Raw genomic sequence first — 24842 nt, 5'->3', positions numbered from 1 at the left:
ATCTTCATAAACTGTTCATAAAATCCAATCCAATATTCACGAAAAATTATAAATAAATATTTCTAATATTGAATTAATTAATATAGATTCACTTTAGAAGACGCGGAACACGAGATGTCTTGCAATCCGATATTCAACTAATACTAAAAGACTAACAAACAACGCACGCCGAATAACAGCGTGCTGATAACAAGTGTTACCTGCGCAAAGACGGGTACGCAGCGCGCTAGTCTCTTGTTTCTTGTGGGTAACACGTAAATAACATCCGATGTTATGTTTACATTTCTAGAAACACAAGCAGCATATCTATTGGATTTGATTCTCGTATGATAAGGTCGAAGGAAAGTCAATTTAATGCGAATTCGCGCATACAGGCGCCATCTTCGGTTAAATAAATTTGTTATTTTTGGGTATGGCCGTTTAGGTGCGTGCACAAGGCCAGTGTTATCGCCAAACACCTCATTGAACAAACAAAACATGCTTAGTATACGCGATTCGAATTTAATTCAAATCTTTGCAGAGTAAACTTACTCGTCACTTTAAAATCGTAGACTAAATTAAACTACCTACGAAATCATAATCAAAATTCAACGGTTTTATGAAGGGATTTCAAAAGATGCATGGCCGCCATTTGAATTTATGTACTTTTACATTTAATGCAAACAATATGCCGCGGCCACGCTCTGGTTTATTAACAAACACGAAAAGTATGCCCAGCATTTATTTCAGCTCACACGGGCCTGGATGCAACTTTTTAACGTGCAGTGACTGCGGGCTTGCAGCCGTTGCCAATATTTAGTGTGCATTGACTCAAACAACTAACTAATAACGGTTGAATAGGTCTGCATCACTTAATGCAGTAGTCAAATAGAATATATTCAAGGAAAACTTGCCATTTACCTTAATGCACCCTTGTGCTCTATCACTGGTAACAAACAGCTCAGTCATATGTACGAGTACTAGCAAGTATTGAACTCTGCTTCGAATCAAATGTAAATTTTGGTGCAGCACGTGAACTGGATGTCGACGATGACTACATTGTTTTAACCGTCGAAATTTAACGGTTTTTGCTGATGCCAAAAAAGCGCACCAATCAGTTGCCTAGTTAGACGATTAGCCCCGGGCACGCACGAAGTTTCAAATGAAGAATATGCGCATTATGCAACACTAAATTCGCAATAAATGCATTATTTTGCTTATTGTAACTCAAGCAATTATTAAATAAACATTAAAACTGTCTTAATCAGTGCTAATTAATTATATGCGTTGCAGAGCATTGCCATTTAACCGAATAAATAAACAATTATGCCAATAAACACTTGAGTAATATGTGTATTAAATTTCAGTTAAGAATTTAATGCACAGAAGTTAAAAACGTGCTTATATTTGTTTACATACAAGAGTTCTCTCGTGCGGTGTTATCGCCGTTTATCTCTATGCACGTTCACTACCACCAACAAACAACCTCGTGTTGCTGCAAAAGAACAAGTTTCGCGTATTTTTTATTTCAACCGACATCGCAGCGCCATCTAAATTCACCTACGGTTACTATAACTCGTCTTTGAAATTGAGAAACTTATCTTTGTTAACTTCTTTAAACAATCGTGTAAAGCGCCGGAAACGTGACTAATTACTAAAATGTGTTGATTGTAAACCGTTTATTGGTAATAATTATTGTTACAATGTATAATTAAGTGAGCCCGAAACCCCAAAAAAATTAAGTAAATACAAAAAGATAATAGAGAAAAAAAACAGACGATGAAATACATCAATTAATTAATTCGTAAATGCTTCATATGTAATAGGTATGTACAAAGATTAATCAACCATTTGACATCATTTCATGTATAAAATAAAATGCAGAGTGTAGAAAGTAAAGATGAACATAAATAGTAAAAAGGAATCAACGCCACTCGCGATTTGGATCCGATCACGTAAATTTTCATACTGAATAATAATAATAAATTGGCTAGCACCTACGTTGTTGATAGAATATGTAAAACTCGTATCGAAAGACTACATCATTATCAAAAATTCCATACAAATCGTGTAAAATTACTTGCGTTGCTCTCCGTCATTGCAATATGTATCGTATAAATTTCTTAGCTCCACGTTTAAATAACTCTTCTTCTTGTTGCGTTGATTATTAAATATGTTTCGCGCGCAGAGAGGAGAAAATAATATTTTTATATATAAACGATAAAAAAAAATTAATAAGATAATCATTTTAGTTGTTTAGCCCGCATGTGAACCGCACTCCAAAAGCATCCTCGTCTGTCCATCGTGTTATTCGCTAGTTGCTGCGGGGGGTTAGCTATGTATATAAATTATTAAAAATCATTGTCAATTCGTGATTGGTTATTGTTCGGGCGCGCTGCTGCTAAGTACTGGTGCGCACGCTGGGAATTATTTACATGTTCGCTGCGCTGGTTGGGGGCGGCGCTGGTTCGTAGGCCCCAAAAACTGCCTAATTCTGCTGGTCTTCGCTATCCATGCTCTCGTCCTGCGCCGAGTCGTCGCCGGAGCCGTTACCGCTTGCCGGCTGCAGCGAACCGCGCTTGACGCCGCCTCCACCTAGACGCGACGAGAGACCCACGCCTCCCGTATTCCTCCTAAAAAAACAACCAACTTATTAGACTCTCATCACGCATTAAAAACAAAAAACTTATACACGCGCATTGAAAAACATCAAAATCACTACACTGCAGATAAAAGAGCGCAAGACCGTTTCATGTTATGGTAAAAATCAAGCAAAAACAAAACATTATATGTTGAAGCATCGTGTGTGTTTAAATGTTGCCGAAAAACACACAAAACATGCCAATGTTAGTCCAACAAGCACGCACCTGTGACATACCACGTTTTATGCTAAATTTCTAAGTAGAAATTAATTATTCGTAATATGTAGGTAGCTATAGAGTAGTGATATTTCATGTTTTCCAGCTGGAACTAAAAGAAACAGCATGGTTTACTCATCTGATGGCAATTCCAAAACAACGCACGCTTTGGTCATATACATTCGTAAATAATGAAGGAACAGGAACAGGACTTACACGAACGATGATGATATCAGGAGAGAATGTCTGGAGAAGGTGCGCGACGTCCTACTAAAGTAAATAGGAGGTAAGGATGTGAACAGGATGGTTAGGTTGAAAACGTGGCTTACCTCAGTTTGCTTTTCAGGTTGCTGACTTCACGCGTGAGCGTCTCGTGTGACTCGAACATGTCCTCGCACTCGCGCTGGAATTTGCGTTTCTGCGCCTTCTCGCGCGAGATTTCCTCTTCGGCCTCGTCCAGCTGGCGCTTGAGCATCTTGACGCGTCCGTTGACCTTCTCCAGTTGCTCCTTGTACTGGTCGGCGTGACGGCGTTCGTCCTCCAGCTGCATCATCAACTCCTTGAGCTTCTTGTCCAGTTTGCGGTTGGTCTTCTGCTGTGCGAAGCGTTCCTTCGCTTCGACCTCTAGTTGTTCCTCGAGGTTGGCGATCTTGGACTCAAGCGCGGCGATGGTGGCCTTCGTCTTGGTACGTTGCGAAGTCTCCAGCTCGGCGAGCTTGGCCTTCAACTCCTTGTTCTGGCGTTCGAACTGTAATCGCAGTGATTCCTGCTTGGCGGAAGCAGAGCGCTCGTTGGCCAGTTCGCCGGTGAGCTGGTCGAGGGATAGTTGCGCCTTGCGAGCGCGATCTACCAACACTTCATTGTTGCTCTGTTCTTCTTCAAGTTCTTCTTCCAAGGTGGCGATGCGAGCCTCCAAACGGCGTTTCTCATCAATCATTAGGGTTCCTACATTATAAAAATAAAAGTTATATTTATACACTGACTAGAATTTTTATATATAATCAATACCTTTATTGGCATTACTATTCATTTCTTCTTGGAGCTCATCGCGTTCAGCTTCCGCAGCACGTCTCGACCTCTCCGAAGCCGCAAAGTCCTCAGTCATCTGCAGTAAATCCGCCTCCAGGGTCTTCACCTTGCGCTCGGCATCTTTGCTGGCAGCTGCGTACTCCTCACGGGCAGCACGAGCTTCATCCGCATCACGAGTCGCTTCCTTGCACTGCTGTTGACTCTTCTTCAGTTGCTTCAACGCGTCTTCCTTGTATTTCGATTGAAGCTCAACTTGCGCTTCCATCTCCTTCAAATCGCCTGCACCCAACATATTTAAATTATTTTCAAATATACTGACACACTGTCAAACTATGACAATTATTTAAATCCACCTACCTTCAAGTTTCTTTTTGCTAGCAACGGCAGCGCTCCTCTGTTTCCTCTCCTCGTCGAGTTCAGCCTCCAAGTCACGCAGTTGCTTCACAATTCCACGACGTTTCTCTTCAGCTTGCTCTTCCTTGGCCTGCACGTCACGTTCGAATTGCGTACGCAACGCCTGCATGTTCACCTCCAACCGAAGTTTGGCATCTTCGATGAGTTGTAATTCATCCTCGAGTTCCTCATTCTGCGTCTTCAATTCAGCCAATTGTGTTTCCAAAGCACGCTTAGCCTTTTCCAAATCATGCACGTTTTTATCAGCAGTGCCTTGGTTGTTTACAAGTTCATCAAGTTCAGCTTGCAGTTGTCGCTTGACGCGTTCCAATTCCTCGAGCTTCTCAGAGCTTTCATCCAACTCGCGGCTGAGGGACAACACGCGTGTTTCCTTCTCGCGTGCTTCACGTTCAATATTATCGCGTTCCTGGGCCATCCTCTCCGATACAGCTTTCTCTTCCGCTAGAGTCTTATCGAAGTTCTTCTGTTTCTTTTCAAGTTCGGCGACTTTTCCGCGTTGGGTCTCCAAATCAATGTTGGCATCTTCAAGTTCAGCAGCAATCTTCTTCTTGCTCTTCTCTAGTTTGTCATTGGCGACAGTCAACTCCTCAACCTGCCTCTGCAAAGCTTCCAAGTCCTTCGCGAGCTTCTTCTTACTCTCTTCCAAGATGGCAGACTGCTCAGCTTCCTCTTCAGCTTTCTTTTTGAATTCAATTAGCTGGGCGTTCAAAGCACCGAGTTGTTTCTCGAAGGTCTTCTTTTGTTCTTCTTCCTCGTCAAGCTGGTCACGCAGTTGCTCTTTCTCCGCTTCTAATTGACGCAGTTTTGAAGACAACGCCAACTTTTGCTTGGTTTCTTCCTCAAGCGCAAGTTGCGCCTCGGTGAATTGCGACTCAATCGTGGTTTGGCTCTTCTGCGCTGCGGACGCCTTCAATTCAGCTTCCTCTAACTGTTGTGCAACATTCTCAGCTTCCAACTGCAATTTAGCGGCCTTCTCAGCGAGTTCTTGTCGTGAGCGTTCGGTTTCGGCAAGTTTTGCTTGCACCTCGGCCAATTGTCCTTCAGCCTGCTTGCGGCGGCGGTCACCTTCCTGGCGGGAAGCACCAACATTCCTCAATTCCGAAGCAAGATCAGCATTCTCCGCTTCGAGTAGCCTTGGTCTTCTCCAACTGTGCCTTTGATTTCTTGAAGTTCTCCAGTTGTTCATTGATAGCCGCAATTTCCGTGGTGTGTTTATGACGCAATTCACTCATGGAGACTTCATGGGACTGCGTGTCCTCTTCAAGACTCTTCTTCAAAGTAGCAAGCTCCTGTTCGCGTTTAGAGCGCAATTCCTGCTGCGCGGCGGTCGTATCCAGTGAATCAAGTAATTCATTCTTGAGCGCTTCCAATTCTTCATTCAAGTCACGTCTTAGGCGTTCGGCTTTACCACGTGCAGCTTTCTCAGCTTCATGATCCTCTTGCAATTCGGTGAGTTGACTCTCAAGTTCACGCTGCGCTTTCTGAGCGGCTGCTTTACCAGCTGCTTCTTCATCAACCTAACCATCGCTTGTGCTAGTTCTTCTTCACGTTTTCCGAGCTGCAGTTGAAGGTCTTCCAACTGCGTGCGTTTCTCCTGCAACTGTTCCTTTAGGTCGTTTACTTCGCTTTCTACCTTCCTCTTGGAGCGATCGGACTCTTGGCGTTGTTGATGGTCCTTTAACAAACGCTCCTCTAACTCAGCAATGGACGCCTCGTGTTTTGCTTTCAACTTCGCCAAATGTTTCGCTTTCTCTTCCTCCTCCGCAAGAGCCTGCGATAAATCATTGCTCCTCTCTTCCAGGAGCTTCTTTTCCTTCATTAACTTTTGATTTGTGTCTTCGGAAAGAGCCACATCTTCCTCCAACTTCTTCAATTTATTGTCGCATTGAACCTTTTCCAGCTGCAATTTCTGCCTGGCAGCTTCTTCCTCCTCCAGTTGATCCTCAAGATCCTGAATAGTCTGTTGTAGTTTCTTTTTGTCATTACCAAGAGCATTCGCGCGTTCTTCTTCTTCCTCAACACGCGCTTCCAAATCATGCAAGATTTCCTCGAGTTCCTGCTTACGGGCAGTCAAACGTGCGCGGTTCTCTTCAGCTTCAGCGCACAGCTCTACTTCAGCTTGCAACTGTTCTGCGAGAATAGTCTTCTCCTCAATGGCCGATTGATACTTGCGTTCGTATTCCTGCGCTGCTTTCAAGTGCGAGTCCAGCTTGTCTTTCACCTGCTTCAGCTCGTCTTCCTTCTGCATCAGCTTCTCCTCTTGCTTGGTAACTTCCAGCAAAGGTTTGACCTTTGTGTACAACCGCCACCATTGCCAATTGCGCAGCTTGAGGTAAGCCGAGCAATTGCGTTGGATGATGCGAATTGCATTCAGCTGTTGTACACGCTTCTGGTAGTTTCTACGCGAGAGGAAGCCACGGCAGAATGCTTGGAAGTTGACGATCAGGTCGGTAATCTTATAATCACGCTCTTCCTCAAGCTGGGCTAGCACGCCAGCGCGGAAAAAGATTTTACTCTGTCCGATGCGATACAGATTGCTGTCGAGTTCAAGCGATTTGATCATCGTCTCGCATGCCTTCTTACCGTCCATGAAGCCCTTGTTGATCACATTGGGCGTGAGCAATTCGTAACGCTGGCGGAACTCTTGGAATGGGATACGATTCGGGAAGCCCTGTCTGCAGATACGGATGCCTTCCAGGACACCGTTGCAGCGCAATTGGTCCAGGACCAAAGGAGCATCGATTTTACCCGCGCGTTTCTCATGATTCGGAATTATACAACGCACAAAGTTAGGATTTGTGTTGCGGAGTGTTACCATAAGGTTAGCAAGTTGTTCCTTGTAGAGATAACTCACAGTACGGAACATACCTTTAGCGCGACCTAAAGATTCAGCATCTTTCCAGATATGTACCACGAATGGATCCTGGGATGCCTGTAATAGCGACACAACGTTCTCATTTTGCGGGTCCATGTTCTTCATCAACCACTGATCAGCGGAATAATCAACTTTGCCTGCATAATGAATGATACTGAAATCAGCAACGCCACGGAAATCGCTCTTCTTAAACTTCGGGTGTGTGGTGTGTGCAGAGACAAGTTTCTCAACGAAAGTTTTGTCCGTTGCTTTGGGGAAAAGGCACTCTTCGTCCAACAAAGCCATAATACCCATACTTTTATCTATAAGGTCAATGGTAGGCTGTAAATCAAGCCCAAAATCAATAAACTTCCATTCGATGCCTTCGCGTTGGTACTCCTCCTGCTCCAGAATGAACATGGTATGATTGAAGAGCTGCTGCAATTTCTCGTTGGTGTAATTAATACAAAGTTGTTCAAAACTGTTCAAATCAAAGATCTCAAAACCAGCAATATCAAGAATGCCAATGAAGGAAGCGCCTTGGCGTTTGGTGCGCCCCAGAGAGCGATTGATGCGAGTCACAAGCCATCGGAACATGCGCTCGTAGCATGCCTTCGAAATAGCCTCGACGGCGAACTCTACCTGCTCCTTCGTTTGACTCTTGGTGACAAAATCACGCCCCACCTTAATACGTGGCTTTAAGAACGCTTTGGTCATGTCAGTGACGGAAAGACCGAGTAGGTGTGCGATTTTCTGCGCGACAGTGTTGTCCGGAAGTGTCGCCTGGTCAGAATTACGATCCTGACGGAATTCCATGCGTCCGAATAGCATTACAGCGGACACAATGCGGAAGATAGCGGTGAAGTCCTCCTTGGTCATGCCCATGATGTTCATCGATTTGACTGTGTTGGTGAACTCCAGGGAATCGTCAACACCGGGAACGATGTGGTTGTCATCGCGTAGGAATGGGTAAGTCTTGGGTTCTTCCAGAATAAACTCTTCTGCAAGACGGAAACAAACAATATTAGACGATATTCTAAAATAAAAACAAGTTGAATAATACTTTTTTGTTCGGTGGACGCGCCAGCCAGCAACTGGTAGAAGATGTGGAAGGTCCGCTCGAATTTGGCTTGTCGTATGGCACGTGATTTCTCCAATAAGTAAGTTTCTATGTTGGCGCCGGCGATATAACCCGACGCATCGAAGTTGATACGAATAAATTTACCCTGTAATCATCGCGCAAATAATCAATACCCATGTGAGAAACTTGTGGGAAATTTTGTTTGTTGAAATGTACTTACAAAACGTGAAGAATTGTCGTTTTCACCGTTTTCGCATTGCCGAACGCTTCCAGAATGGGATTGGCTTGCAGAAGTTGCTGCTCCAAACCACCCTACAGACAGAAACACAGGATAACTCACAGATTTAGCCCGAGTGAGTCCGGAACGTGTGCAAAACATGCAAAAACAACGTGTTTGGCCGTATGTGCGTGTGCGTCTAGTCAAATCTAGATATATCATATAATAAAAAAAGCTCCAACATATACCGAAAACTCATTTGTAGGAAAACAGGAAGGAAATTCGCCGCTCAATTTACACATCTAAATAAACTAAATAACCAGCAGGTAGGATAATAATAAATCTCTAAAAATGTGTTTGTTTTCTTGTGATATGTAGAAATTTAGCAGGCAGCACTCGTTTATACATGGCCAATCGTCTGTTTCGTTTAATTAATTGTCGTGTTCAGTCAAAACAAACATGTGGCGCTTGTTTTGGTTGCGCACGGCGGCAGAGGTAAAGAAATAAAATACTTACAATGAGATCTTTGTGCTGCTCGGGTGTCGAATGTTTGCAAAGAGGCCCGGAACCCCGGAAAACAAGAGACATAGAAGAATGACACCAAACCAATCGTAATTTTGTTGTAGTTGAGTGATAATTTTTTTTGATATTTGTGTGTGAGAATGAACATGCAAAAAAGGTCAAAAGTAAGATCATTAAATACACAAGTTGTAAAAATAAAACATCAACGTAAAACATCATAATATCACCTAGACATGAGAATGAAACTTGAATAATGAATAAAATGCAGCGGTGAGGTGAAATGTTGTCGCTAACTTACCGCTCCTGATCCCTTTGGCGACTTGGAGGCGGCAACGTACGCCAGATACTGTATCACCTTCTTGGTGTTTTCTGTTTTCCCAGCGCCGGATTCACCCGTACACAAAATCGACTGATCCTCACGATCTAAACATAAAAATGTAAAAAGTTACAAAAATTCTTCATGTTATTGAAGTGATGTTGAATTTACCTTGAAGCATTGAACGATATGCAGTGTCAGTGATGGCGAATACATGCGGGGGCACTTCATGTCGCTTGATACCCTTATACCGTTCCATGATCTTCTCCGTGTAGATGGGCAATTTTTTGTAGGGGTTGAACACCACGCAGAAAAGACCTGAATATGTCTATAAAGAAAAACAACACAAAAAACATCAGAAAATTGTTTTAATTCGGTAAAAAATCGCTGAAAATTAAATTAAAATGAAAAAGAGCATTGGTATTGTCGTCGAGAATATTTCTACGTGAGTCTGCGCGATCTGATGGAAACGGAGCGCGCTACCATTTCGAGCGTAAGTAATTGCGCGTTTGTTCTTGGTTTTACCAAATCGGAGGAAAGCGAACCGCGCCAGCCCGCTGTATTTAGCTATTTCGGATTATGTATTAGTTTGGCGCTTATTTGGTCATGTCGACCGGCCGCACATCAAAGCGCTGCCTTAATGTGCGCGGCACACACATGTTCGATTAAAACATTTCGAAAACATTACTCAGAAGCTGAAATATAAATATAGATCCCGGCATGCCGCCGCAAGTCGCATAATTATTTGTTTATAACTACCGCCATGTCGAAAATTCGCGTGTCTGCGGCATAATTTGATGAATTTTATGCGAAAACCTGGTATTATACTGGCTCCTTCACCTTGGCCGCATAGAAAACATAGAAATTTTCAATTTTTCAATGTGAAAACTTCTCTGGGGGCTTTTTTACTCGAAAACTGAGCGCAAAAAGTGTTTTTTTCAATTTTTCTTCGAAATACGCATTAAGGATGAGCCATGTCAAAAATTCGCGTTTTTAAATAATAATTTTATGAATTTTATTAGAAAAACTGATATTATGCATGTTTTTCACCTTGGCTACGCAATAAACATAGATATTTTCAATTTTTCAAAGTGAAAACTACTTTAGACGAATTTGCAGCTTTTTTTACTCGACGATTGAGGGCAGAAAGTGTTTTCCGACTGCTTTTCTTCAAGTTTTCTTCGATATTGTTATGAAATACGCATTAAGGATGAGCCATGTCAAAAATTCGCGTTTTTAAATAATAATTTTATGAATTTTATTAGAAAAACTGATATTATGCATGTTTTTTCACCATGGCCACATAATAAACATAGATATTTTCAATTTTTCAAAGTGAAAACTACTTTAGACGAATTTGCAGCTTTTTTTACTCGACGATTGAGCGCAGAATGTGTTTTCCGACTGCTTTTCTTCAAGTTTTCGTCGAGATTTTTATGAATCACGCGTCAAAAATGCGCCATGTCAAAAATTCGCATTTTTAGCTCAAAATTTTATTAATTTTATGCAAAAATCTGATATAATCCTTGCTTTTTCACCTTGTCCACATAATAAACATATAAATTTTTAATTTCTCCAAGCAAAAACCTTTCTATGCTTTTTACTCGAAGGTTGCGCGCAGAAAGCATTTTTCCGCTGCATTTCTTCAAGTTTTTTATTAGAGATTGTTATGAATCACGCGTCAAGCATGTGCGGTGCGGTATCAATCCGAAGTCAAGCACGCGTACCGACTGCAAGTCGCTGTTAACGAGCGTTCGTTAAAAGATTATTGTTTAAACTAGTTGTGCCTGCCAACCCAAGGTAGAAAACACTTAGTTTTAATTGTCGCCGACATCATTCCGCGTCGTCTTTGTCATTGTCATCGCATTGTTTTTGTTGATTCTTGCTATTAAAGCAGTGTTCCAATGTTTTGTTTAAATTATTTCGTCGCATAGCCGAAAATTAAAACAAAAAACATGTGACGCACGCCTCCGGCGCGGAATATTCATTTGCTTCAACCTAAAAAAAAGCAGCAGCGGATATCGCACCGCGCTTATCAGCCGAAATTTTTTCTTATTTCCAAGTAAAACTTGTACGTGTACTCGAAATATGCGATTAATAAAAGTTGTATTGACTTCTAGTTGATTTTATTTTATTTTATCTTGAGTTGTAATAGAATTGTCGCTCGGAGATTAATAAAACGTAAAAATTTCGGCGTTCGATTAGCGCGATTAGTCGCCAGTCGTAAATTTGTTTGCGTCGTTTGCACTTTAAACGGCAAATGTGCAAACTGCGAGGAGTGCAAGATAACACCGAGCACCGGCGGCTTTCATCTATTCAATTATTCCTTTCGGCAGAGCGCCGGAGGTCAATAGTCAAGCAATTAGTGCACGATGCGAGCGCAAACCGCGCAAAATCAATCGTGGTGGATGAAATTCGTCGCTGAAATCATTTGTTTACACAGCGCTTAATTTCAGCATAATTAGGCGAGTTGACCGCACAGGAAATCCGTGGCACGACCAAGATTTCGACACGTAGGAACATAACCAAGTGGTTTTGGGAATACGGAAGGAACGATGACGGATTGTGTAAATTTCCCGACGCGGCAAACACACACAAAAAACATCAGTTTTTCGAAAGCGTTTGATGACTAGACGCCGCGCACGAACTGGAGAGATGACTCAGTATGTAAATATTCGTAAACTGGTAACCCGCTTTTTTGCGCTGTGCCTGCCTGCTTTGCTTGTTCCTTGCCAACGTGCGCATATTTAATTTAATCATTTAATTACACCGATGACTGCCGGCATGGTTTTATCGTGCGATGCGTGAAATCGCGTCCTATAATCGCGAACATTTATTTTCCTGATGCGATAATACGCGGCAAACATTTCTCTGCTCACACACACAACGCGAGTGATAAATGTTTTACTTTCCGAACATATTTTTTTTATTGCTGCGCCAGGCAGTTATTGTCGCTTAAGCGCACAATTAATGATGTGCATCATTAACATATTTTACTGCATGTATGCAACATGTCGAAAGAATTTAGGACAATGCAATCGCTGCATATTTAAAAAAAAAATTCAAATCTGATTTTGGTTGATTTTAGAGTTAACATTTGCTTAAAAGCTCATTGTTTTCCCATCAGCTTGTTGGCTCTCGTCGCGTCAAACAGGAATGCGTCTTTCTTTGTGTTTGACTTAACTTGACTTAACTTAAGTCAACGCGCCGAGAGTCAATCTGTTTGCTTGGGCATGTCTCATTCGCGCTTAATCCACACTCATATATATACATACATACGAATGTGTTTAATAAAAAACAATTAATCAATTGACGCCGGGTCGGTCGCCCCGAGCCGAAATCGTCGCACGTGGGCGTTCGAAGTTCTTTTCACGCCGGCGTGCGGCTTCCGCGTGAGCAATAGCGCGCGGCGACGCATCGCGCGATGGAAAACTCGTCGACGCATCGAGGTCCTGTCAACGCAGGTCGCAAAGGGTCGGTGGTAACTGACGCAAAGCGTGCAGATGTTTTCTGCGCGTGTGATCGAGCGCACTGGGACGCGAAACTCGTATTAAACGGACCACGGCCATACATGGACGTGGTTGATGAAACAGCTGTTCGCAGGCGCGCGCGCGCGCGTGATTTTGCCCAAAAGTAGTCTTATCGTAACACTTGTTACGATTTCGAAATCGCGGCGCAGCCGCAGCAGTGAATGTGCGCCTCGGGTGCAGTACGCGATACGGCGAGTTTCCCCGAAGTCTTTGTTGGACACAGGACGGTATTGTCAGCGCGGGGGCGAGGCACGCCGGCGTGGCATTGACCCTGAGCGGAGGAGCAGCCGAGTGCTCTCGAACGCGATCGGAACAGCATTCCATGCGGCGGGCTGATACTGCGCCGATACGCCGAACGCAAGAATGCACCCGTACCGAATCAATCCCACGAAATGTTCGATTTTTATTTGCCACTTTCCACCACCGAATTCGCGCCGCAGGCAAGTATTACACGCATGCGAATCTTATCTCGTGCATGTTTAATGTGTATTCAATCGCGTTCCTGGAAGTGAGAGAGTGAACAAACAAATAAAAAAAACGCAACGCGACAATTTCCCACCCGGATTACATATGCGTTTATCTCCACATCCTCGGCATTCTCGCGCATTGCGAGAACGAAACCGCTTACTTCGACTGATTCACCGCGCGCGCGCGCAGAGGATGATACATAAAACAAACTTGTCCCTCACGTGAGTCATCCTCGGCGGCCATATCATTACCTAACTCTTTTTCTCCGGCGTTCATTTTGTTTTTGGAAAAATTTCATCAACTTTTAATATGCGCGCAAGCGGGTTGACGATGTTAACCGACCCATATATTGTCGTGCGAAGTCGTCGGGGACACGCGTGCGCGCGCGCGTAAATAGCTGTAAAAGTTGTAATGCATTGCGCGAGCAGCGACTGGTCGCGATTTATGCCTAAATATGGTCTTCGGCGTGCTTATCGGCTCAAGCGATGCGAGATGATCGTTTCGCAACAACCGGCACACAGAGGACCGACCAAAGGACAAATCCGACCAGCAGCAGACATGCAGGCTGACCGTGGCCCTAATACTCGCGCGTTGATTTTCACTCAGAAAATGCGCGCGCGTCGTAAAAATTATTGATGGCGATAAATGAAAACAAAAACTTGTCTATCTGAGATTAAAAGAATCCCTATATGGATGAAATGTAATCATTTCTTTCACCATATGGCGCGAAACTAACCAAAATATATATCATTTTTTTATGACGACAATACCAATGCGCGTTTTTTGAAATTTTAGTCCAGTGCGCGCGCGCGCAGATGTTGACAGTTCGGCGAAGGCAAATAAATGTGAATTTTTGAAATCGAGACAAGGCTGAAACTGTTACATCGAGCGCAGATGTCCTTTTATGGATCGACGTTTTCACTTCGACGAGCGGATTCATCGATAGCGCGTAGGTAAACAAATTATTTTATCAATAACCAACAACTCGAAGCACACACACACTCGGGGATTAGTCGAGTGCGAAACGAAATTTAAGCAAACATTTCGCAATCGGGCCCCGCACTGCGTCAACTTTGAACCACCAACTTGTTGCGCCCCAACGGCGCGCGTATTTTCCATTCATTTTCAAGCCTTTGCGCACACGAAAAAAGGTAGAAATCAATATCGATTCGACACAATAAAATCACCCGCAGCTGATACGCCAGAATTAATCACCGCTTATCGATGGCTGGAAAGTCTACACAATCGAATTAATCATTGGCGCGATTTGCATGCATGACGAGTCGCTGAATGAACTTATTTTTCAGCATACCTTCCACGATAATGAAATTGTATTGAAAAACAAAGCAAGACATTCATGATTTGAGGCTGTCAATGACGAATTTCTTGATTATTACCTTTTTTCGTGACTAATTCGCAAGAATTTCATCGAAAATGTTCGATTTTTTTCGAAATTAAACACAAAAAACATGTGAAACTTACGTAAATTAGACCAGAATAGTATCGGTCCTTGAGGTTGTAGAGAACGCAGGCTTCATTGAGGCAGGTCAACTCGGCCATGTCCTCCACCTTGTCGAATTTGGGCGGATTCATCTTCTGGATGTCATCCTTAGCGACCAGCACCCGCTTGCTGCTCTCCTGCAGCTCAACCTCCACCTCATCACCGCGTTCGCCCTTGATGGAGGCGGCGACGAAGCCCTGCGCTTCGTGCGGCACCCACACCAGTCGCTTCTGTGTCCATTCCGCCTGCGACGTGGGGTCGTTGTATACGTTGCGGTCCACGCAGAGGTACTTCAGCTCCGGATCGTAGCGATCCTTGGCTGCATTGGAATTGTCGTCGGATGCCATTTTACTGAAAAACAATTGCCGGCGTGTGAGTTACATTCGAGTTAGCAATGTAAATACGCGCACCGCACATGCGTGAATAACGCCTTTGGAATGACGAATAGAGGTTAAACTAACGAAAAACGCTGAGGTACAGCAATCGCGAAGAAGTTAATGGAATTTAACGTAAGAAATATACCCGTATGTTGTGGATTTTACGTGTGTATATGTAGTTAATGTTGTAGGGACATAATTCCACCCCTGATCGGCGGTTTTTTGGTACTTTGGTAGCTACGCCACGAACGCGACACCGCGAGCCGCGCATGAAGAGCCGAAGAAACGTCAAATGGCGACGGCGCGCATTACAGAAACCTACGAAATATTGTGCGCGCTGGCCGCACATTTGAAATCCAGTATCAGTTAAAATTGAAAACATGCGAATTATGTAGATGCGAGACGCGTAGTCTCGGCGTGTGTTTAAGTTGGTTAACCTGTCTGGGCAGCAGCCGGCTGTGTGTTTTCCGCTCGTCTTTTGTTAGCGGTCCGCGCCTCCGGACGCAATTCATACACATTCGTTATTACCTGATTTAGTGTGTGCGACGCGCTAACCCAACCTGAACATTAATCACAACTGTATGCGACGCACTCCGGGATGTTTTGCGCGAATTTCGGCGCACGCACGGCACTGGGCACAACAGTTGCAACGCGTTCGAATGGTCGTCGCCGACTCACTCGCATTCGGGGCCCGAGTGGGACCGGTTTATTGTACACCTCGCAGCACCCTGGGCCTTGCGCGCGGCGTGGTCTCTTTTGGGGCACGGCGGCTGCTCGAAGTTGGAAGTAGTAAGCTTTGTTGGCGATGGTGTGCGTGGCGCGGCGCGTCCGTACACTTCGACCGGGCCGGAGTAATTGACGCGAAGGCGGCCGACGGATGAGAACGACGCCGGTGACGGGACGGGACGCGTACTCAGGCGGAATGGAGCGGTGCGATTGTGCACGGCCAGCGCAGTGCGGAGCGTAACGGCTGCGACTGCCTGCGAAGACATCGGCGGCGACCGGGGGATCGGAGAGACCGGTTTCACGCACAACAAGAGCGCCACCGGCCCGGCTACGCCCTCCTCCGAGCGCTCACGAACGCAAAAGCGGTGGGGCAAACCGCCATGTTACAATTCAAATCGCAACCGCTGCGCCAAAGTTTCCTGCAACATCAACGAACTTACGGCGGTATTGCACTCTCCTGCGGCGGCACATCCTTACGCACTATATGCTTCGATCGGCTCTCAGCATTGGATCGCATGCGTTGTTCTAAAATCTGCTTCATTTTCATCACGCTCACGTTCGATAGCATCTCCTCGTCGTCCATGGCGAATTGAATTTAAGTTACATGCTACAAATTTGAAAAGAGCGCCCGTTTGACACGCCACTGACGCATGCGCACAAATCAATCAACATGATAAACAAATTTTTATTTATTTATTCAATGATAGCGTCGTTAAACTGTCTCAATGGTGCCTTTGGCACTGCTGCGGCGACTGGGCGTCTCCTCCTGCACGCTGGTGATCGCTCGCGTCGTCGTCGTCATCGTCGTGGTAGTTTGGCCGTGTGTATCAGGAAATGTGAACGATGTTTCTTCACTAGTGATCGAAACAACATCCACATCTTTTTGCCCAGTCTTCGGGGGCGTTTCTGCATTCAATGCGCTGTCATCGCTGCGCGTCGCCTCCAACTTCGGTGTTTCTGCGCGTGGTGGGCGTGGCATTGTGACTTTCGGTGACATGTCCAGAATACCGGAGGCAGGCGCACGCTTGATTAACTCCAGGGGGATTTCCTCGGAACGAGGGCGGGGCATGCGCGGACTACCCTCTCGTGATTTTCTACTTCCTGCCAGTGAATTGTATAGATTTTATATATTAATACCTTAGGAAGTCAATGTGAGTGATTGGGGCACTCACCAGATGGCTCTCGTGATCGTGCTCGAGTAACGCCATTGTTTTCCTTTTTAGAATTCGTCATTGCAATGCGACTGGGACTATCGCTCTCACGTCGGCGTCGTTCATCCGCACGATGGACAACTCCGTGTTCTCTACGGGGCGCGGCGAAACCAGGAACACGCCCTGATGTGAACAAGGGTCGAGAGTCTCTAGAGGCGGACGCGGAGGCAGCGCCTCTATACGAACCCACATAAGCGGGGCTAGGCGGGCCGGTTTGACCCGGAATATCAAGCAGACGCGCAATTTGTTGCATTTTCTTCTGACGCGCTTTGATTCGCCCCTTAGTCAAACGCTGCTTCGCCGCCATGCAGCGTATATTATCATCAAACACAAACTTTGCCGATAATAATGGCGCTGCACGTCCGGCTGTTCGTGTAAGATGGCCGTGAATAGTGATATGCAAACAACGCGAATCGTCTTTATCGCCGCTCACTTCGATATCCTGCAGGAAACCGACTAGTTTGGCTACACCCCACCCGAGGCGCTTCGTGTCCGGTTCGACAAGAATCAACTGCAGGATGTCTATCACGAGAAACCGGCGCAGTTTCATGCCGTCTTTCATCGACAGCGTGCATGCGATGAGGTCAGAGTTGTCTACGAACGAAGAAACACAAATTAGCACGCTGTATGCGCAATGAAATCACTCTGTGACAGCCGCATCGCTAGGGATTTCCACCAATCGCTACTCAGTGAGATTGTGATTGGATTGGAAGGAAACCCGAGCAATGCGACGGCGCCGTCGTGGCGTTCACAGACAACGAGCAATACTCAGGTCCAGCGCCTGGTCGATCTGCACGCAGACGTGCGGATTCGTGAGCGGTAGCTGCGTTTCCACTTCGCCATTCAGCTGCAGGACAAGATCACGCACGAGGAAAAACACGCGAATTGCACGCTTCGCGCGCTCCACCTGTAATCAAAAACACGCATCAATGAAATACAAACATTTCTAACCTCACAAACAGAGATGACATACTTCACCACATGGCAGGCGTTTCGTAAAGTCGATGCCTGTAAGGGGCGTGCCCGTGGGCGGCAACAAAATGGCGCTGTCCATGCACAGCCATTCAACGTTCAGTGATCCTTTCGACATGTCGCAATATCTATCACACGAAACACAAACAAAACAAATGTGAGTAGATATAAATTATATTATAAAATACACAGTGTATAATAAAAGTAAATGTAAATGAATCAGGCGTTACTGTCTGATGACTCGTAGCATAACTCGTCGCTCATTGCAAACGCTGGATACCGGTTATCGTCAAAAGTTTGAATAATGCGCCTTGACAATCAACAAAAGAAAGAATTCGTGAATTTGTATGATTAATTAAAGAGAGGCTTACTCATGCTCGAACATGTCGAGGAAAATTTCCTCCGATTTGTAGAAGTTGCGCACCTGGCCGGTGCTCTGCGCCTTTGCCGACTCCACCGAGGCGCGGTGCGGTTCGCTGAGAATGTTGCGCCCGTCGCAGGTGACCAGCTGACCCAGCAGCTTCAAGCACAGCTCGAGTGTCACCAGGCGTACGCGACATTGCGGTTGGCAGCTCTGCATCATCACATGCAGGATTCGATCTACCAGTAAGTTGTTATACGCATATTTTACGTCTTTTGTGCTGCCGCCTGCGCCTGCGGATGAATTAGACGCAGCGATGACTGATTTCTTCGGCCGGAGGATCAGTTCGATCAAATCTGGTGTCACACCTGTGCAATACAAATAATTTTAATGTTATTTATTTATTATGAGTTTTTGGTTAGATTGTACCTTTATTATTCGCCATAGCATAGAGTAGGCTAAATGCAAAGAGGGCTGCATAATCATTCTCGTTGCAATCGAGTGCATTTAACACCGCTTCCAAAAAAGGTTTCTCTGCCATAGCTGCCGCTTCTGTTTGTACAGGCACAGGCGTCGCCATTTTTTCCTTCTCTTCATCTGTCACATTCGTAACATCCGGTTCACTCAACTCTTCTTCTTCATCCTTTTCAGACTCTTCTTTTTCTGTCCTGGGTGTACTACTAACGCCACCTGTCGGCGTGTCTTTGGCATCCTCTTCACATTGTTCTAGTAATTTATCCACACCTTTCGTGACTAAAACCTTGTCTGTTTTGAGTATAATCCAGGCTAGTGTACGAATAAGTGGCGGGTGGGAAATGATCAGAAACACCTGCGAGAGCAGAAACAGCGCCACAACGCTGGACACCTTCGCGTTGAGTTCACCAGGTACCCCTGAAGAAGTCGAAGGCGGTGTACTGCTCGATGACGACGTGGAACTAGGCGTATCGCGTTTGTGTTGCGGTGATAGTGAGTAGATGTACAGCGGGATGAGCAGTTTATGCAGGAGGTGATCGGTGAGCACCTGGTTCAGGTCGGTTATATTCAGACACAAGATGTCGTTGAGGTAGTGCAGGTGGTCCAAGTGTTCAGCCACCAAGTCAGACAAACGATTTTGTGATTGATGACTGGTACAAAACAAAACAACACAGTTAAAAATCATAATTGATGTTTTAAAATAAAAATTCTTACTCTGCGTCATTGCGCACGCACGCATCCAACTCCTGAATGTGTTTGCCGATGAAATAAACTATGTTGGAGAAGTACGGAGCTGCTGTACGGTCACGAATGAACGCCAGCATGCTGGCATCTTCCACTTTGTAGACGTTAAGCGTAAGAGTCCGCACAGCAATGCGTACCATCGACTCCGGATGGTTGAAGAACTTTATCGCTTCGGTGTACAGCGGGAAATCATTCGTGTGCTCGTTGTAAAAGAAATGAATCGTGTGCGCGTTCAGTTTTAGGCTGAGCGTCTTCAGGAAGGAGATGTAATAAGCCATCACTTCCTCGTCGGAGAAGTCAAACTTATGGACGATGATTGAGTTGACGTGATTGTTTGATAATAAATAATCTGCAGAGGAGTAAAAATCAATAAAAATACAAAAAATAAACATAAGTATCAGGGTGTAGGTCGTTTCGCCGTCGTCCATTCGGTCCGAGTCATTTGGACGCGGCGCACATTCGCCTAAACAACAATTCATCAAGTTTCTTGATGCATTTGACAATTTAAGAGAATATTAAACTAATTTATCTAAGTTCAATCTTGAATCTTTAGCATGCATTATGTTTATAAGTGAAATCAAATCAAATCGCGGTGAATGTGCGCCTCTCGCGGCGAAACGACGACGGCCAAACGGCTTTCATCGCAAATATCATACAAAGTGAGGTTTCGTTTCGAATATTTTCGAAGAGAATGTTCAGAGTCTGAAGAAGCTGCACACAGACAAAACTTGAGCCGCCGCTACGCTGTCGCATGATGCGCAGGAAAAACGACAGCATGTTCTTTTCCAAAAAGAAACTGCAAACACACAATAAACATTAAAAAAACATTAATAATTAAAATCAAACAATTGTTACTCAAATACAGATGAATCATTCTGATCGCCCCAAATAAGGATCTCGGCGATTGAGCGCAAGGACTCCACCAGCAGGCCCCTGTTGTACTCAGACACAGTGTGGTTCTTCACCAGCACATTGTAGAGGTACTTCAGATGCTCCGGGGAGTGCGGATTCTTCGGGCGGCCCCAGCCACCACCGAACCAGCTGCGGCTGCGGAACATCGCGTACGGTAATTTTTGTTGGAAGCAAACGAAACTACGAGGAAAATGTCACTATTACTGTTGCTCGCATCGCGCCAGCCGACTTTGATCCCGCGTGCGAATTGAGTGTTACGCGTCCATATTCACGCACTTGCACTGTATGTTGAATTCTACGCTGTTCTAGTTGTGCGTAGCACTTTTCTTTTTAATTAGTCACTCCAAAACTCTGGATATCTTGCTCGCTTGATTTGGGTTGATTCATTATTTGGGTTTCGTTGGCGCAAGTGGACGGATGGCCTCGCGGTAAGCGCGCGAACAGCTGTTTTCTGACGTTTGCTCATCCTGCAGCTCCTGCAAAACTTACAGCGGTGGGGGCAAAGCGAGAATTTTGTAGTTTCTTTTAAAATCATTAATAAAACACACGAAACTTGTTGATTGTTTCTTTTTTTCACTTATTAAACCTTTATTCTTTACTTACATCCACTAAAACTGCCTTACTTTATCATAAAATGAATTCAAAATACAACTTAACATAACCCCAAATAAGTTGCATGCGACTACAAGTTGTTTACGAAATTGACGACGAAATCAACATGAAAATCTTAGAATTATACAGTGGAATAGGAGGAATGCACACTGCATTCAAAAGTAATATTTATAATAAACATTTTCACACATAAAATGTAATAAAATGTAAAATTTTAGGGCAAATCTTGAAGGAGAAGTTGTTTGTGCAATTGACATCAACCCAACAGCCAACAAAGTTTACGCGCACAATTTTCCGACCACCAATAGCATCAATGGTAACATAGAAGGTCTGACTGTGAATAAAATCAAGAAGATGAACATTGACACCGTCTTCATGTCTCCTCCATGCCAGCCATTCACTCAACTTGGTCTGCAATTGGACATTCATGATCCCAGAACAAAATCATTCATTTATTTCCTTGGAATTCTACCAGAACTTGACATCAAGAGGCTTTTGCTAGAGAATGTGAGGGGTTTTGAGCTGTCTGAGGTGCATAATATGTTCATTACAACACTGAAAAAGTGTGGATTTCATTATAAAGAGTTTATGTTAAGCCCTAATCAATTGGGTGAGCCAAATAGACGCCGGAGATATTATTGTGTGGCGAAAAAAGAGCCTTTTGATGAGGCTACAGTGGCAAACTTGCCTCAAAATGATGAAATTATACAGGATCCATACACTTTAGAGAAGATTTTGGAAGATGTGACCACAGATGAGTATAATGTGCCTATTAAAATGTTATTAAACAAGTCGAAATTGTTTGATATTGTGTACAAAGACTCCAACAGAAGTTGTTGCTTTACAAAGAGTTATGGAAGGTATATTGAAGGATCTGGAAGTATTTTTACTCCAAAAACCATGGCTGAAGTAGATGATGTCTATGAGCGATTAAATGAAAACACACAAGATGAAATAGACCCTGAAACTCGGATAAAAATCGAGACGGAGTTGTTAAAATCGTTGCAGTTTCGCTTTTTTACATCACGAGAAATTTGCAGATTGATGTGTTTTCCTGAGGAGTTCGGCTTCCCGGCAAGCGTCACAAATCGCCAGCGATATACACTTCTCGGAAATAGTATTAACTGCAAAGTTGTTGCCGAGTTAATGAAGCTGTTATAATGAATATTTTTTACGACCGAATGAAATTGATTTTTTTTATGTAAACAACGACAATTCCAATGCTTTGCATCCGTGCATTTTAATTTTAAACTGAATAAGCTGCATGTGCACAGTCTCGTAAGCCGGTTGTAAATATTAAAGTGCATTTTATAAACAAACGGTTTTATCTCGAATAATTGTATGATAAGTGTATCTGAAAACTAAAAAAACAAACAATGATTTAAAACACATGAAAGTGCCGCACCAGTGCGAACGACCTTGTAGGTTGAAGGTCGTTGGTGACATTCCTGGAATTCGCAAGCTACGCATTTATTTGTAACACTGGATAGTAAAGCGCATGTCAAGAGGAGAAATTTATAAACCTTGTTTGAAACGTAAAGAATTTGGAATAATCATATATAATACATGCTATATTTATGCACAATTAAAAATAATTCCATATTTCCTTCACTTTTGTTATTTGGGTTGCCTACACACCTTCCTCCACCACTTTTTGTAAATTACGCGTAGGTATGCGCAGCCTGCGAGCAGCAAATGACAAGTGACACTAAGCCAGCGCTGGCAGATCACGTGGTCACCGCGACTATCCAGTGTTATTATAGGGATCAGTGATGTCGCGCGACGCTTTTGACATTAAAACCACATGTGAGACGTTTATTTATATCGCCGCTTCCAGCCCACTGAGCGCGTAAACGAGGCACAGGCGGTCGGGAAACGCGCCACACTCTATTCGTCTTAAATGCTCGCATCGCAATCTCATCGTAACATAGCGTTCTCGTGAAAATGGAAGCACCAAGGTAAAAAATGTAAGGTTAGGTTTGTGTAGCCTGGTAGCCCACACGTGCGGTGGTGCGCGACGCGACGATTGGAATTGTCGCGCCCGGAGTCGGGAGTCCCGCAGCGGTTGTTTACACGTTGCATAATCAAGATAACCCGCCGGGCTTAATAAATCGCTCTTATCATGCTAATGTTGACTCCGGGGTCTCCCAGTGACAATGGGGCTTTCTTTGACCTTGCGCCGCGATAAGATTTAAGCGCTTGGCTCTCGCGGCCGGCGTCAGTCTCGCGCCGTAACTCAGCATGGCAAAAAAGCACGATATGTAATTAATCCTACGATAACAATTCCAAGTAACGCTTTACTAATATCCGAATGTTTCGGTTTTCAGGGAGAGCCTGTTGCTGGGCATTGGCAACCCGCTGCTGGACATCTCCGCGTCCGTCGACGAGGCGTACCTGGAGCGGTACGATATGAAAGCGAACGATGCCATCCTCGCCGACGAGAAGCACATGCCCATATACAAAGAGATTGTCGAGAAGTACAACGCCGATTATATCGCCGGCGGCAGCGTGCAGAACTCGCTGCGCGTCGCCCAGTGGATTCTGGACAAACCGCGCGTGGCGACGTTCTTCGGCTGCGTCGGCGAGGATGAATACTCGAAGATTCTTGAGGAGCGCGCGCGCGCAGATAGCGTGAATGTACAGTATCAGTACGACGTGAAGCAACCCACGGGGACATGCGCAGTACTCATCACCGGCCATCATCGGTCGCTGTGCGCCAATCTGGCTGCGGCGAATTGTTTCACAGTCGATCACATCCGCAAACCGGAGAATCGTAAACTCATGGAGTTGGCGCAATATTACTACATATCCGTTAGTATTACGCATCTAATCTGTTCAAACAGTATTATCTTACGATTACGTTTTATTACGCAGGGATTCTTCCTCACTGTGAATCCCGAGACGATCATGGAGGTGGCCAAGTACTCTCACGCACAGAAGCGGACGTTCATCATGAACCTCAGCGCTCCTTTCATTTCTCAATTCTATAAGGAACCGTTAATGAACGCGATGCCTTACATCGATATTCTCTTCGGAAATGAGACTGTACGTAAAGTAGACTAGTTTATAAACATTCACGCAAAAAAAAATTCCCTAGAAGTTACTAACGCCGCCATTTTTGTTACCAGGAGGCAGAGACGTTCGCCAATGAACAGTCGTTTGGCACGAAGGATCTGAAAGAAATCGCGTTGAAGATATGCTCTCTGCCGAAGCAGGACGAGGCGAAACCGCGCATTGTAATTCTCACGACCGGCTCCAATCCGGTGATATTAGCGAGCAACGGCAAGATAACCGAATTCCCCGTCGTGCGTCTTGAAGAGGATAAACTCGTCGACACGAATGGCGCTGGCGACGCCTTCGTCGGCGGTTTCCTCGCGCAATACATTCGCGAGCAGCCGCTCGACGTGTGCATCCGCTGCGGCATCTGGACGGCCACGCAGATTATCCAGCGATCGGGCTGTACTTACGAAGGCAAGGCCGACTTCAAAGCGTAGCCCACCGCGCGCCGCCAGCGTGATATTCACGCCGGCCGGCGCCGACGTACTTAAAAGCGTCGCAGACATACTTCCACACTGATCAGAGTAGCAAATAAACTTATTTCATGTGCCTAAACCTACGATTGGCGTTATTTCCATGTGAGAATTTGAAAATGATGTAAAATTTAGTTATTTCCCTAGTTTAAGT

The 24842-nt window shown here is 44.7% G+C and overlaps 4 protein-coding genes across 6 annotated transcripts; 2 read left to right on the top strand and 2 right to left on the bottom strand.

Annotated features, from left to right (window-relative positions):
* Nucleotides 1–1643: 1643 nt before the first annotated feature.
* LOC135790865 (myosin heavy chain, non-muscle-like) lies at nt 1644–16149 on the bottom strand. Its single transcript, XM_065301154.1, is given in 14 exon segments — nt 1644–2612; nt 3167–3782; nt 3846–4145; nt 4224–5407; nt 5409–5796; nt 5799–8135; nt 8198–8360; nt 8436–8458; nt 8461–8527; nt 8949–8963; nt 9253–9377; nt 9442–9598; nt 14751–15120; nt 15675–16149. Coding segments are annotated over 13 exon segments (5886 nt in total). The 5' UTR covers nt 15117–15120; nt 15675–16149; the 3' UTR covers nt 1644–2467.
* A 401-nt stretch (nt 16150–16550) lies between these two features.
* LOC135790887 (protein CLEC16A homolog) lies at nt 16551–21010 on the bottom strand. 2 transcript variants are annotated; one of them, XM_065301176.1, is made up of 9 exons: nt 20490–21010; nt 20291–20430; nt 19605–19983; nt 18846–19540; nt 18427–18784; nt 18057–18183; nt 17840–17990; nt 17045–17677; nt 16551–16973 (listed from the first exon to the last, which is right to left on the bottom strand). In XM_065301176.1, exons 1-9 carry the CDS (start codon nt 20690–20692, stop codon nt 16585–16587), a joined length of 3075 nt encoding a protein of 1024 aa, XP_065157248.1. In that variant the 5' UTR covers nt 20693–21010; the 3' UTR covers nt 16551–16584. The 2 variants fall into 2 exon arrangements, with proteins under 2 accessions (XP_065157248.1, XP_065157255.1); XM_065301183.1 differs by having other exon boundaries at nt 17852–17990.
* A 246-nt stretch (nt 21011–21256) lies between these two features.
* Nucleotides 21257–22345, top strand: LOC135791136 (tRNA (cytosine(38)-C(5))-methyltransferase-like). Its single transcript, XM_065301449.1, has 2 exons — nt 21257–21319; nt 21394–22345. The coding sequence occupies exons 1-2, from the start codon at nt 21265–21267 to the stop codon at nt 22317–22319; spliced, it is 981 nt and encodes a 326-aa protein (XP_065157521.1). The 5' UTR covers nt 21257–21264; the 3' UTR covers nt 22320–22345.
* Nucleotides 22346–22904: 559 nt separating this feature from the next.
* Nucleotides 22905–24770, top strand: LOC135790980 (adenosine kinase-like). 2 transcript variants are annotated; one of them, XM_065301296.1, is made up of 4 exons: nt 22905–23116; nt 23486–23969; nt 24033–24203; nt 24287–24770. In XM_065301296.1, exons 1-4 carry the CDS (start codon nt 23103–23105, stop codon nt 24650–24652), a joined length of 1035 nt encoding a protein of 344 aa, XP_065157368.1. In that variant the 5' UTR covers nt 22905–23102; the 3' UTR covers nt 24653–24770. The 2 variants fall into 2 exon arrangements, with proteins under 2 accessions (XP_065157368.1, XP_065157360.1); XM_065301288.1 differs by lacking the exon at nt 22905–23116 and adding an exon at nt 23154–23419.
* Nucleotides 24771–24842: the final 72 nt, after the last annotated feature.

This window comes from Atheta coriaria, unplaced genomic scaffold, assembly GCF_025399875.1.
Source record: "Atheta coriaria isolate IRGN ID8LTWV9N9 unplaced genomic scaffold, Caltech_Dcor_3.1 hic_scaffold_1_pilon, whole genome shotgun sequence".
Lineage (NCBI taxonomy): Eukaryota > Metazoa > Arthropoda > Insecta > Coleoptera > Staphylinidae > Dalotia > Dalotia coriaria.
Note: the sequence above shows the minus strand (reverse complement) of the source record. Positions and strands in the feature narration are given on the sequence as shown.

What these genes read in the sequence shown, in the direction of transcription:
- LOC135790887 (XM_065301176.1), bottom strand. Translation starts at nt 20,692, where the DNA reads ATGTTCCGCAGCCGCAGCTGGTTCGGTGGTGGCTGGGGCCGCCCGAAG. An exon ending in TCGAAACGAAACCTCACTTT is followed by an intron (nt 19,984 to 20,290) that starts GTATGATATTTG and finishes ACTCCTCTGCAG; the next exon opens with ATTATTTATTATCAAACAAT. An exon ending in CTCGACATGTTCGAGCATGA is followed by an intron (nt 18,184 to 18,426) that starts GTAAGCCTCTCT and finishes TTCGTGTGATAG; the next exon opens with ATATTGCGACATGTCGAAAG.
- LOC135791136 (XM_065301449.1), top strand. Translation starts at nt 21,265, where the DNA reads ATGAAAATCTTAGAATTATACAGTGGAATAGGAGGAATGCACACTGCA. An exon ending in AATGCACACTGCATTCAAAA is followed by an intron (nt 21,320 to 21,393) that starts GTAATATTTATA and finishes ATCTTGAAGGAG; the next exon opens with AAGTTGTTTGTGCAATTGAC.
- LOC135790980 (XM_065301288.1), top strand. Translation starts at nt 23,400, where the DNA reads ATGGCAAAAAAGCACGATAT. An exon ending in ATGGCAAAAAAGCACGATAT is followed by an intron (nt 23,420 to 23,485) that starts GTAATTAATCCT and finishes TTCGGTTTTCAG; the next exon opens with GGAGAGCCTGTTGCTGGGCA. An exon ending in CGCAATATTACTACATATCC is followed by an intron (nt 23,970 to 24,032) that starts GTTAGTATTACG and finishes TTTATTACGCAG; the next exon opens with GGATTCTTCCTCACTGTGAA.